Source organism: Pan troglodytes, chromosome 5, assembly GCF_028858775.2.
Source record: "Pan troglodytes isolate AG18354 chromosome 5, NHGRI_mPanTro3-v2.0_pri, whole genome shotgun sequence".
NCBI lineage: Eukaryota > Metazoa > Chordata > Mammalia > Primates > Hominidae > Pan > Pan troglodytes.
The window spans coordinates 16,499,088-16,513,612 of record NC_072403.2 but is presented as its reverse complement, the minus strand read 5'-3'; the positions used below and the strand labels follow the sequence as shown (position 1 = coordinate 16,513,612).

Below are 14,525 nucleotides of genomic sequence, written 5' to 3'. Positions count from 1 at the left end.
TGGCTCACTCTCATTTTGGGAGGCAGTTCATGTGCTACCATTGCCAAGAAGCCTTCCTGTCCCATTTCATCTACAGTAGGTTGCTCCCTGTGTATTTCCCTCATAGCATTTCTCATCAACTCTAATGATCTGGCTTCTCTCTCTCTATTTATTGGCTGTCTCTTCCTTCTAAAATGTATCCTCCATGAGGTAGGGGCTTTATGTGTCTCATTCACTACTATTTCTCAGTACCCAGCAAAGTGTCTGGTTGCTCCATAAATATTTATTAAATGAATATCCATCTTATAGATGAAAATACAATAACAATAACTAACTCATTTAGACCTTACATATTTGATATCTATTATTATTGTCCCATTTTACAGATGAAGTCACTGAGACACAAAAGTCAAGTACTTTGTCCGAGGTCACGCAACTTCTAAGTGACAGAGCCAGGATTCACATTCAGGCCGTCTGGCTGCAGGGTCCAGGCTTCTGCCATCTGTGCCATATTGCAATGCTAAGACCAAGGTTGACAGATGTCGGGGGATACATGGCTGGTGATGGAGGAGCCAGGAGTCCAACCTGGTTCTCTCTGACTCTGGAGCCTGAGCCCTTGACTTCTACACTCCAGGAAGAGCCAGATCAGCAGGGATGAGGGTAGGGAGAGCTAAGGGAGACAGACAGAGAATCCAGCCCGCAGGTCTGAGCTAACAGAGAATGGTGTCAAATTCAGAGACTTGCAAAGGGGAGGGTCTGAGTTTAGTTCAGAGCATGTAGAATTCGAGGGGCCCCGCCACACACATTCTCTACTCTGCTTCCTGCTTTTGGAACAGGGCACATTACTCAGCCCCTCTGGTCCCGTCTTCATATTTGCAAAATGTGGATTTAAGTACCCACTGGTCGGGATTCTTGTGGAGATTCAACTGAGATACTCTAAACCCATAGGCACATGTTCAGTAAACATTAATTGCCTTCATCTTTCCTGCACCTCTGCTCACATGAAAAAGCCAAAATCTCCAGGAAAATGGGCTGAATATCAGGATGAAAGAGAAAGTTTTTGAGTGGGTCTAATTATATAACCATTCCGCAAACTGAATAAGACTTAGAATTAGCTAAGTTTCATCTTCAGAACACTCGCAGTAATTGCAATCATTCAATGAAGAATTCATTAAACTGGGTTCAATTTAAAATAAGCGGATAACATGTGCTACCTCCTTCCCTTGGATGTTTCTTTTTATTTTGATTTCTTGTTAAGCATATGCAATATTTGTCTTTGGACAAGTCATATATATATATATATTTATATATATATTTATATATATATTTATATTTATATATATTTATATATATATTTATATATATTTTATATATTTATATATTTTTATATATTTTATATATATTTATATTTATATATTTTTTTATATATTTGTGTATATATATATATTTATTTATTTATTTATTTATTTATTTTTTTTTTTTTGAGATGGAGTCTCACTCTGTCACCCAGGCTGGAACGCAGTGGTACAATCTCGGCTCACTGCAAGCTCCGCCTCCTGGGTTCAAGCGATTCTCCTGCCTCAGCCTCCCGAGTGGCTGGGATTACAGGGTCCCGCTAATTTTTGTATTTTTAGTAGAGAAGGCATTTCACCATGTTGGCCAGGGTGGTCTCGAACTCTTGACCTCAGGTGATCCACAGGCCTCAGCCTCCCAAACTACTGGGATTATAGGCGTGAGCCACCACGCCCAGCTAAGTCACATATTTTCATCTTAAACTTTCTCATCTATAAAATGGGAACAGTCCCCTTCTTATGGGGTTTTATAAGAATTAAAGGAGATAATGTGTAAGAAATTTCCCTTGCAAATTAAGTACTGTCCAAATATAATAGAGTGACATTATTAGTGAACACGTTTTTATGAGAGAAAAGGGTACGGTTAGGTCAGTTAAAATTGTACAAATGGTTAATGTTGTATCCACTCACACACCCATATGTATAAAACTAAATCTTGCCCCTCTAATATCACAGGAGGGATGTGCTTATTTGTTTGTTTGTTTGTTTATTTTCTTGGAGACCGAGTCTCACTCTGTTGCCCAGGCTGGAGTTCAGTGGCATGATCTTGATTCACTGCAACCTCTGCCTCCCGGGTTCAAGTGATTCTCCTGCCTCAGCCTCTGGAGTAGCTGGGATTACAGGCGTGCACCACACCCAGCTAATTCTGTATATTTAGTAGAGGTAGGGTTTCACTATGTTAGCCAGGCTGATCTCGAACTCCTGACTTCTGGTGATCCACCCACCTCAGTCTCCCAAAGTGCTGCTTGTTAACAACCCTTAACCCACCCTGCCACCCAGTGTAGGACAAGGGGTGTCCTGCAGTGGGCCTGTGCTTTGCTCTGCCCAGCGTCACCCTGAGCAGCCTCCTCCACCAAAGCTTGTCCCCAGCCCTTGGCTTCAGGGTAGAAAAGGGACCCAAGAAATATTGGTGAGCATTCTTCACCCCTGTGATTTGTTTATGGATAGGAATTTGTTTTTGTGGGTTTTTTTTTTTTTTTTTCAGAGAAGGTCTGACTCTGTCAAGTGATCCTTCTGCCTTGGTCTCCTGAGTGGCTGGAAGTACAGGCGCACACCACCATGCCTGGTGAATAATTTATTTTTTGTAGAGACAGGGTCTTGCTTTGTTGCCCAGGCTGGTCTCAAACTCTTGGGCTCAAGGGATCCTCCCGCCTGGGCCTCAAAAAGTGCTGGGACTACCGGTGTGAGCCACCGTGCCCAACCAGGGATGGGAATTTGGACCAAGCAGGGCCAATCTGAGGTCTCCCTTAAGCTGCCGCTGGAACTCTCGGGAAAAAGTATTTCTTGTCCCCCAGGAGTAACCACTGTGAAAAGCAAGTACACTTGGAGCTACTTCTGGCTTTCTGGGGAGAATTTGCCTGATGGAAGCCAGCACAGAGATGCAGAGAGATAGGGGGACCATCTCGACCTGGTTGTACCCATCAAGGTCCCATGCCCAGGACTGCCCCTCAGACCTGGGCAAACTGGGACAGTTGGTCTCCCCACAGGGAGATGACCTAGCAAGAAAGGGTCCTGAGCACACGGTTTGACTCGCTGATCCAGCTTGATTGGGAGCTCCCTTGGGCATCTCAGATATGTGACCCGGTAACTTCTGGTGCTTGTTTAAGCTCCTTTGAGTTGAGTTTCTGACACTTGCAACCGAAAGAGTCCTAACACCCTCCCAAAGAATGTGCACATATAAATAAAAGTCACAGTTTAAAAAGCAAAATAAATCAAAGTAGGAAACACGATATTTTTAGAATTAAAAAATGAGGAAATGGGATCATGTGATCCCTTCTGAGGTTGAGAGAATTTGACAAAAGGGCCCTGAAAAAAAAAAAAGGAAAACGTATACAAAACAGAAAAAGGAAACGAGATAAATGAAAACATTCTTATGGAAGAAAAATATCATGGCATGAGAAAGGTCAGAGTAATGAATGAGCAAAGACTCCAAAAGCACACTTAGTGCAGCGAGGGAAAAACAGGAGCTGAAGCCAAAGAGTGGGGTAGCTCTGTTCCTTAGAGACGAAACCACCCTGAAGTGTAAGAAGACATTCTAGCCATGGGAATGGACTGGGAAGAAGATCAACCAGCGGCCACTTGGGTAGATGCTGAACAATTTCACAAAGCGTAAAGCAAAAATTAAATGGCTTCAGGTGCTCTGCCTTGGGGAAGATAGGCAGATGAAAATGCTGCAAGAGCCAGGCACAGTGGTTCATACCTGTAATCCCAGCACTCTGGGAGGCCAAGGTGGGCATATCGGCTGAGGTCGGGAGTTCGAGACCAGCCTGACCAACATGGAGAAACCCCGTCTCTACTAAAAATACAAAATTAGCCAGGCATGGTGGCACATGCCTGTAATCCCAGCTACTTGGGAGGCTGAGGCAGGAGAATCGCTTGAACCCAGGAGGCGGAGGTTGCGGTGAGCCAAGATCGTGCCATTGCACTCTAGCCTGGGCAAGAGTGAAACTCTGTCTCAAAAAAAAAAGAAAAAGAAAAGAAAATTCTGAAAGAAGAGCCGGGAGAGCTAGAGCACATGGGTTTTTCTTAAAGTGACTTAGAGCAATCATTACAAAGCTCAGAGATGTTAGAAAATATAAGGGTGTACCGGAAGTCAGAAGTTACGGCTGTTACAGCCTGATGCTCTGTAACGTGGGTCAGAGAAATCTGTGGTCCTGGAGAATTTCCTTTGAGAATGTAAGCAGAAGGGAGGGGGCTAGACACCCCATCTGTGCACAAGCCACACAGAAGAGAAGGACAACCACTTTACCTGGTTCCCCTGAAAAGGAGTGTGAGACTGGGGCCCCTAAGGACCTCTTTCTGGCCTGTGGTATCACCATTTCTAACAGTGTAGAGAGAGCCTAGTGGTTGAAAACCAAAAGAGAAGTCACTCTCAGTAGAAAGGCACCAAGAAAAAAAAAAGGCAGTGTGAAGCTCTGTGATTTACTGCTACTTCTATGAATATCCCTTCTATTCAGTCTCGCCAATTCGAACCGATTTTCACTTTGTTTTCTGAAACCATCTAATTCTAAGGTACTAATCATTTTCTCGGTCACATTGCTCTTGGGGGTGTTTTGGGAAACCTGAAATGCCTGCACAGGGTCTTGCTAACACATTTTAATTTAAGGTATTTAGGAGAAAGGGAGGCGGTCGCTTTGAGGGAAGAAATGAACAGCACCACCTGCACTTGCACGTTTGCAAAAAGATATTTACCCTGTACGGACAGAAGAATTTTTCCTCTTAAAACATGACATTGAAAATAGAAGAGCTCAGCCCGGCGCAGTGGCTCATGCCTGTAATCCCAGCACTTTGGGAGGCCGAGCTGGGCGGATCACCTGAGCTCAGGAATTCGAGACTACCCTGGGCAACATGGTGAAACCCCGTCTCTACTAAAATACAAAAAAATTAACCGGGCGTGATGGTGGGGGCCTATAATCCTAGCTACTCAGGAGGCTGAGGCACAAGAATCACGTGAGCCCGGGAGGCAGAGGTTGCAGTAAGCCGAGATCGCACCACTGCACTCCAGCCTGGGCTACAGAGTGAGACTCCGTCTCAAAAAAAAAGAAAATAGAAGAGCTGATATTGATTAACGGCTGTGTGGTTATATAAGAACCAGATTCACATGCCAAATCTTAAATCACAAAGAATGCTCAAGTGTAAAACCATGGGAGTTACTCGAGCGTGGGATTAGATTTTCCATTGCCTTTGAAGGTAGAGAGAGGCACTACTAGGGCTAGAGCATTTGAAGATTTGTTTGCTGTAATTCACTTGTAATTTGTGAAGGCCCTACCTAGAAGCAGGATATCCTTTCTCCCTGAACCAGGATGTTGCCCAGAGTCTAAGAAAGGAAAGAAACAAAGCCCCAGGACATGGCACGTTATCCTGAAAGGCATCCCTTGCAGAATCAGACAGGACAGACCACTGACATGGGCCGCAATGGCCTTCCTCTCCAGGCAGTTGCTCTCTGGAGGAGCTCTCGCCTCTAATTCCTGCAAGGGAAATGGGATGCGCTTGCCAAAGTTGATGGGCAGTACATGATCCAGGCTCACCAGCCCTTCTGCCTTTCTCTCTATAGATTCCCACTAGCAGCGTGGGAGGTCTTTACATTGTTCTAGGCATTGTGTCTTCTGCAAAGAAAGGTATGTGTAGGAATGAAAGGGGTCTTTCTACCTGGGTTCCCCATTTTGTAGCTGGAGAGATTTGAGGTCCCATGAGGTTCTATGATTTACATGGGGCCACACTGTTGCAGTGAGAAGGCAGAAGCCAGCATGCCATGGCATAAACCTACAGCAAAAAAGGTGTTCTCTCTCCTAAAAAAGAGAAGGAAAGGTAGCATTCTCTCCTCTACCTATGTAGATGTCGTTCTCTCCTATACCCATCTAGATAGCATTCTCTCCTACACCTATCCAGATATCATTCTTTTGGTCTCCCAAGAGATCAGAAAGGGGTAAGGAAAAAAGGGGAATTCTTTTTCCCTTGATTTTCTTATATTATTTGACATTGATAAAACTGACCAGGCTTCTGGCAAAATAACCACAGATATTTACATTTAATAGAAACCAAAACCCATGTTTTTCTTAAAAAAAAAAAAAAAAAGCAACAATTTAGACTTTGTTAACTTATGAAATGCCCTCATCTCAGCACAATACTTAAGGAACCACTTGACTGGGACCCAACTTTTATGAATTTTAAGGAAAGAATGAAAATAGAAAGGGAATAAATATTTAAATATGAAAATCAGCTCCTAAGTACCTAATGCTCCTCAATGATATGCGAATGGTAGAAACAACAGATCAAAGGTGAAGAGAGGATGAACCCAGGCAGAGGCAGGTGCGGAAACAGTGTGCGCAGCATACGAGTGAGCCGCATTCACCAGGAAAGTCACCCTGGCATTCAAACACCAGGCATGGTATTTTCCAGAGAATGCCGGCGTGTTTATCGCCCAGCAGGCCCTGCCCTGCAGCCTGAGAGCACCTACCAGCCTTTCCAACTTGGCAATCCCCCAACAGCCAGAACAATGATTACTTTTCTCTTGCTATAATAATGCTGTCTAGTTCATCAGAGATCCATTTTGTATTTTTCATTGAGTCCAAAGCACACTGTTTTCTTCAGAAGAAATCCCATCATGTTTTATACACTTTAAAAAACAATCGGTCTGGTAAATTAGTAAAGATAGGAAAATTCGGATGAGAAAGCAAGGAGTTTCTCCTAGGATCTCATTATTTTATTTGAAATAAAATGTATTTTTTAAAATCCTACACATATAATATGGTACATGCATGAGTCCAAATATTTCTCAGCTCAACAATGTCTTAGGGAGACAGCTCTGGTGCCATAGTAAAGCTTCATGCTTTACCATTCATTCACTCACTCACTGATTTATTCATCTAATATATACTTATTGAGCATTTACTCTCTGTTCTAAGCACTGAGGAGCAGTTAATGAGATAGAAAATAACCCTGGCTTCATGGAACAAATGCAGAGGAGACCAAGAACAAACCCATGCAAATAGGTAAATATCCTAATTCCACAGGGCAATAAACTCTTTAAAAGAAAACAGAGTGGTGTGCTGGCCAATGAGGGGGAGTATCAGAGCTGCTGACACCTGAGAGCTGAGATCTGGCTAAGGGGAAGGAGCCTGTGGAGGCCTGGAGTAGGCAGGAGGGTGGCCAAGGCAAAGATCCTGGGGTAAGAGCAAGCCTGACAAATTTAGAGGAAAGAAAGAACACCAGTGTGGACTAACAGCTATTGTGGTAAAGATGTAATAAGATGATGTGTGAAAAAGAACCTGATGGACCACCAAGTGATACCATGGAAAGGTATTACTTAGTAGTGCTAGAACATGTGAATTATCACATAAAGAACATCATTCTGGGCTAGGCATGGTGGCTCATGGCTATAATCCCAGCATTTTGGGAGGCCAAGGTGGGGAGGATAGCTTGAGCTGTGGAGTTGGAGACCAGCCTGGGCAACATAGCGAGACCCTGTCTGCACAAAATTTTTTTTAAAAATTAGCCCAGTATGGTGGTGTGCACCTGTAGTCCCAGCTACTCAGGAGACTGAAGTGGGAGGATTGCTGGAGCCCAGGAGGTCCAGGGTTCAGTGAGCCATGATGTTGCCCCTGCACTCCAGCCTGGGCCACAGAGTGAGATCCAGTCTCAAAAAACAACAACAACAACAAAAACAACAAAAAACATCTTTCTGCATTTAGAAAGGACTAGGGTGAGAACTATATATGTTCCAGTTTTCATCTTCTACTTCCTAATAAAAAGTGGCTGGTTATTCTAAAGCCCTTTCAAATATGACACATTTCTTTTGCATGAAATATGGAATTGTACATACCTGGAATCCTATTGAGTGTCACCCAGAAATGCTCATCAGGACTGAAAGTGTCCTTGGACCACTGGAGCAAATCAACAGCCCGTGGGTCATGCAGAACAAAGTTGGCAAACTCTCTTGATAGAGCCACATAGGCAGAGCCAAAGTAAATTGTGAGATTATGGGGGGGAGGCGGTTTCATCGCTGTTGTTCTTATCACATAGGAAAGCTCTTTGCCCAGGTGCTCTTGGTGGACATATTTAGTCCGTCCAATTGCATGAGCTGGGGGCAGCACCCCTGGGGTGATATTTTTACCTTTAAATCCTTTCAGATACTGAACTATTTCCTTGTTGGTTTTCAGGGGGAAGTCTTGCCCACAGGTGTTGATAACGTACTTCCATGAGACCTCGAAGGCAGAAAGATCTCTGATGCAGTTCAGGTCAGCCTGGAGCCTGGAGATCCCTCCATAGACAACGGGTTCCATCTTGGAAGCCAGAAAAGCGTTTGGGAAGCAGCTTAATAGTTGCTCTACCGCATCTTTAAATTCAGTTGTTGCTTTTTCATCCACATGAACACAGTAGATATTTTGGGGCATGTAAATAGCCCTGAAGAGCCTTGCAAAGGTGTCAAAGTGATGATGGATGACCATTATATATGCCAAGGGAAAGTCAGCTTCTTCCTTAGATAAAGGGGCTGTGATGTAGTGGCTCTGGGTCAAGTATTCCTTGCAAGAAGACTTCTCATGGATCATTAGTTTGTTTTTCCACAGGAAACGTGTTTTTCCATTGATAAAAGATGTGCAAACTTGAGTCAGCATCAAAGGGTCTGAGATATTTAGCCTTTGGAAGCTTGGATCTCCCCCAAAATTGAACACAGAGAAGACGATAAAAATAATTACACTGGAGACAGAAATTATGAAGAGGTAACGCATTGACAAAGGCATGCCTCAAAGAAGGGTGAAATGTCAAGAGACCGTCAAAATCTGTAAGTCTTTTTTCCAAACTCACTCGTTTCTCTGAGTTCTTATTTTGCAACATACTCCACTCACTCCTGCCCTGTTGGAGACGCTGGGAATCGATTCCGTTTCATCCCGAGAGTCCAACTGCTGTCTCTGTCCCTGTGCAGATATTACAGCCAGATCCCGCCTCTCTCAAACCTCCTTTGTTTAAATCCCCGTGGCAGGTTGCTGAAGCCCAGCCTTCCCTCCTCCCTCTGCCTCCCCGTTTGCATCTGCTAGCTGTTTTGCTAAAACTCCGGTAACTCTCTTTCCCCCGGCAGATTTAGTTTCCCATATCTCTTTCTTTCATTTCCCATGCCACCCCCGCCCCCTGGTTACTGCCATTCAGGGAATGAGCGCAGTGAAAGCCAGAGTTGAAGTGATGAGCTCTGGCAGGCGTGCCGCTTCCTGCTAGTCCCCTAGCAGGCGGCTGGACTTGCCCTCTCTTGTTGTTCGTGGCAAGGATCCACAGCCTGGCCTCTCAGCTCTTCCAGCGCAACCCACGGGATAGAAAATAGCTTCTGTTTTCCAACGTGCTGTTTCAGGAAACCTGACACAAGTGACATCTCAAATGAAAGAAAGCCTCATCCATCCCAGCTCCATTGTAATGCTTTTTTGGCCCCACCCCACTGTTTTTCACAACAAGAGCTTACTGGAGGAGGAGTTCCTGTCCCAGGGGGTCTGAAATTGCTGGGGCGCCTCGGGCTCCTGACTCTGAAACGAACCCGTCTCCTCTCACTTCCAGCTTCGGCTGTGGTGTTTGTCTTAGAATATTGGGGTCAAAAGAAGAAGTCGTGAGCTACATCCACTGAGTTATATGAGACCTTAGAGCTTCATGGGAAATAATTTGAATCTTGGTCACAAATGATGCTCAGACAGGGGATTTGGTGGGCATTCAGGCTTTAACCCCCCCAGAGAACGGCATCAAATGCTCAGAAGTGTCATATGCCTGCCCAGTTAAGCTTATGGACCACCTAGGAAGTGGGTGTTTTTATCCCCTATTTGTAAATATAGTGGTGTTCTGGCCAAGGAGTATCAAGCTGTTTTACTTGGAAAGTTCTCGTCTTCAACTTTCCACTTTCCCACCAACTAATTTTTAATGAAATGTAGATTAATGCATTTTATTTGGTATCCTCTTAAAATGGCTTGCAAAACACCAACTTAACCATTGACTGCCTGCCCATTTCCCCTCACTATTCACCTGACCTAAACAACTCCGTGCCTCAACCCCAACACGTTCACTACCCCACCCCATGCAGAAAGAATGTCCTTTAATGCACATTTTCTTCCATTTGAAAACTCTCTACCCTGCCATGAATGGAATTGATAGGACAACACGCGGATTCCTTGCCTTCACAATGGGCAGGAAAGCAAGTGCTACCCTCCTGGGATTCAGGGGCACCCTGAACTCCGACCAAATGACACATCATTTCCTGAGCACACTGTCGCTTCCATTCTTCTAACTTTCATTGTTTACATTTTTCATGCGTTTCCAGCTTGTACATTATTTTTTTCTCTCCCTTACCAAAGTCTCCTAAATAAACTCTCTATATAACCCACCCCTGGATTTTTAGGTCAAGTAGAAAACAATACAATGAGAAAGCAGTTCAGTCTAATTCTTAGTGTCTTCTATGGAATCGAGCAAAGAGAATGATCTAAAATTTATGATAAAGAAAAATTCAATCCTAAGTTTTTCTTCTTCTGAATAATACTTTTAAATATTAGGTTATTGTGTATTCTACTCCTAAACAAAAGAGAGTAATTCAGTATCTTGTTTGGCAAAGATTTGTGGCTTAGAATGAACATTAAAATAGTTACAGTTTGACAAAGCATTCGGTGCACATAACTTAATTTGGGCAACAGAGTCTGTTTACATTATTGTTTCCAGCTGACCAATAACATGGGGGTTTGGATTTATACAAACTTAGGAGACAGACATTAATAGCATTACTATATTAAGAAATATAGACACTAACCAAATTAGGAATGTTCATAATACTTCCGTACTCAATCCAGTACTTCAAATGGCATTGTTTGTGTGTTGAAAAATATAGTCGATTTTCTTCCCAGCTCTTTTGTCTATCCTTGGGCCAATTTTCTCCACTCTCAGATTCTGGTATTAAAAAATCTTGACAGGAGAACTTTAAAAAAAATCACTTATTGCATTAGAGGAAGACTGTTACTTGTTACCTTTCTTTTCTAATAGGCTGTACAACCTGCTTATCCAGACACCATGCACTTTTTTGCTACTGAGACTGAACAAGTCAGCCCTCCAGGCCTGCCTTTAACTATAGCTGAGGACAAAGTTGACACTAGCCAGCCATGCCTTGTCACTCACTTTGGATAGAATTATTCCCAAACTAGCCAATTAATCAGGCTAGACATGTTAACACTCCCCTGGGGCCATCTTAGAGGCTTTCTCCATATTCCGTTCATAGTCTTTTATTTTGCAGACATTATTTGAGGTATGTTTGGTTTTTTTTCCTTTGAGGCAGTGTCTGACTCTGTCACCCAGGCTGGAGTGCAGTGGCACCATCATGTCTCACTGCAGCCTTGACCTCCTGGGCTCAAGCAATCCTCCTGCCTCAGCCTCACAAGTAGCTGGGATTACAGGCATGTGCCACCACGCCCAGCTAATTTTTGTATTTTTAGAAGAGACGGGATTTCGCCATGTTGGCCAAGCTGGTCTTGAACTCTTGGGCTCAAGCGATCCGCGAACCTTGGCCTCCCAAAGTACTGGCATTACAGGCGTGAGCCACCACGCCCGGCCTATTTAATGATTTTTTCCACTTAGGATGATATGTAGAACATAGCTCCAAAGGAAAGAGAGTATCCTTTCTTTGAAATGACAGAGGACTTAGAATCTCAATGAATTTAAAAAATAATAATCAAAGGGGGAAAAGATTGCCCTCCTCCATGTGCTCAGCATCTCTTGGCTTCCCATCTGAAGGCCAAGGTACAAAAGACCTGGGGAAAACTGTGTTGGAGGCAGATGACACAGAGAGTTTGCTACATGCCAGGCTAAGTCAACCAGTGAGGGAGGTGGAAAAGACCTTGCATAAGGCACTAAAAATCTGGGACTTCATCTCCTTGCCAGAGGAGCACACAACGGGCTTCCAGTGGAGGAGCACCTCCAGGCAGGGCGTGCCAGCTGGAGGAGGATTGTGTACACATTCCCTCCTGCATCTTTCCTCTATTTAATTGCATGTACGAATGCACACTTCATTACACCCTCATAATTGTTCTGGGACTTGTCTGTCTATTGTCAATTAACCACCATCCTTTAGTTGGCAAAGGACTTGAGGGGACACAGGTTTGAGCAGCAACACTAGACATGTAAAGTTAAATGAAAGCAAAGATGGCACTGAGAAGACTGGCTCAGAGAGAGTTTGTTAAAGTCGCGTTGAGAGGCTCAGCTGCACTGGCAGAAAAGGTTAGGTAAATGGGGTGAAATTGTACCCATTCTGAGGCTCCCTGATGGCTTTCCTTGGAAGGGTATTTTTACGTGGCTTGCTCTATTATTGAAGAAGTCAAATGACTCAGGGATTCATTCTTAATTATAAAATACAGAGATTTGTTTTTTCCCCTGACCTAAGAGTAATACATGAAAAAGTAGAGAATGCTGGCAGTCCAATTCATTTTGGACAGCCTATTAAGTACAGTCGTCCCTGTTCCAGGGATGAGTTCCGGGACCTCTGAGGACACAAAGTCCACAAATGCATAAGTCCCTGATATAACATGATGTAGTATTTGCATATAACCTATGCACAGCCTTTCTTGTACTTTAAATCATCTCTAAATTATTTATAATACCGAATACAATGTAAATGCTATGTAAACAGTTGTTATGCTGTATTCCTTAGGGAATAATGCCAAGAAAAAAAAAAGCCTGTACATATTCAGTACAGAAGCAACCATTCTTTTTCCCCGCCCAAGGTCAAATCCAAGGATTCAGGATCTGGGGAAACAGAGTGCTGAGGTTGGTTGAATCCAAGGATTCAGGACCTGGGGAAACAGAGTGCTGACTGTAATTCTGCTCTGGGTGGCCAGGTGGTTTGTAAATTTTTTTTTTTTTTTTAACACGATAATGATCATGATACTAACATGAAGAAAGAAGACATTTCCAAAGCACATCTTTAACTAAAACAACAATCCTCCCGTAACAAAGACATTCTCTGGATTTGTTGGATTCCCTGGGGAAAATCCTGCTTCTCCGGGGGCCCAATCATTTTACTTTCTATTCCTTTCATCTAATTAGCAACAAAAGAAATTGTTGTCTAGATCACAGAACCCAAAGCATTATTTTAAATTCTCATCTCAGGCCAGGTGCAGTAGCTCACACCTGTAATCCCAGCACTTTGGGAGGCCAAGATGGGTGGATCACCTGAGGTCAGGAGTTTGAGACCAGCCTGGCCAACATGGTGGAACCCCCATCTCTACTAAAAATACAAAAATTAGCTGGGCATGGTGGCGGGCACCTGTAATCCCAGCTACTTGGGAGGCTGAGGCAGGAGAATCGCTTGAACCTGGGAGACAGAGGTTGCAGTGAGCCGAGGTGGCGCCACTGCACTCCAGCCTGGGTGACAAGAGCGAAACTGCGTCTCAAAAGATGAATAAATAAAAAATAAAAAAAAATAGCCAGGCGCAGTGGCTCATGCCCGTAATCCTAGCACTTTGGGAGGCCAAGGCGGGTGGATCACGAGGTCAGGAGTTCAAGACCAGCCTGGCCAAGATGGTGAAACCCTGTCTCTACTAAAAATACAAAAGTTAGTCAGGCATGGTGGTGGGCGCCGGTAGTACCAGCTACTCAGGAGGCTGAGGCAGAGAATTGCTTGAACTGGGGAGGCGAAGGTTGCTGTGAGCCGAAATCGTGCCGCTGCACTCCAGCCTGGGCGACGGAGCGAGACTCCATCTCAAAAAAAATAATAAATTAATAATAATAATAAATAAAAATAAAAAAATAAAAAATAAATTATCATCTCAGAGGCGGGGAAAGAAGTTTAACATGCAGAATTTTAAAGACCCAGGCGGCAAGTCCAGAGGTGGTCTTGCCATCTCTGTGTGAGCTGGTGTAATCTGCACCTGATTTTGATGCAGCAAAGTTATGATGGAAACACTTCCTGGATGCTGAATGATGCCAAGCAAATACTTGCAAAAGACAGTATACAAAGTATTTAAATAGGCAAATGTTAAGGCGCATGTGGCTAGGGGCAGTCTTCTATTAGCATACATCTAACAACTGGAAATATGAAAATCCTGACATTTGGGGCCTTGGAAAATGAAAACTAAGTTGCCAAAAATAGGTCACGGCCAATGAACATCTCAAGACGAGACTTACCACTGAATTTACTTGTGGAAATTGTTTAACACTGGGAGGGTGACTGACTCATTAATTGTATTACCAAAACATTGGTTTCCACAACTATCAGCCAAATTGGGTGTGTCTGTAGCTTGAGGATAAGGGTAGTACTGATTAGTGGTTTGCAAACTTTACTTTTACATCTCATCACCTGGAGGAGCTGTAGAAATACAGGTTACGGGGCCCCTGCCCTAAGAGTTCAGTAGGTTCCAGGTGAGTTTAATAATTTACATTTCTGACAAGTGTGGTGGCTCACGCCTACAATCCCAGCACTTTTGGGAGGCCGAGGGAGAGGATTACTTGAGCCCAGGAGTTTGGGAC

General features: G+C 43.8%; 1 protein-coding gene across 6 annotated transcripts in view; it reads right to left on the bottom strand.

The window, feature by feature from the left end:
• GCNT2 (glucosaminyl (N-acetyl) transferase 2, I-branching enzyme) overlaps positions 1-14,525 on the bottom strand; it is a 138,432-nt gene that overhangs the window by 64,330 nt on the left and 59,577 nt on the right. Inside the window, exon 1 of one of the 6 annotated variants that reach the window (XM_009450484.4) lies at positions 7,873-8,791. The exons of the other annotated variants lie outside the window; for them this stretch is intronic. Within the exon in view, the coding sequence (XP_009448759.1) occupies positions 7,873-8,791 (919 nt within the window). Of the gene's footprint in view, positions 1-7,872; positions 8,792-14,525 lie in introns of those variants that run through there. 6 annotated transcript variants of the gene reach the window in all.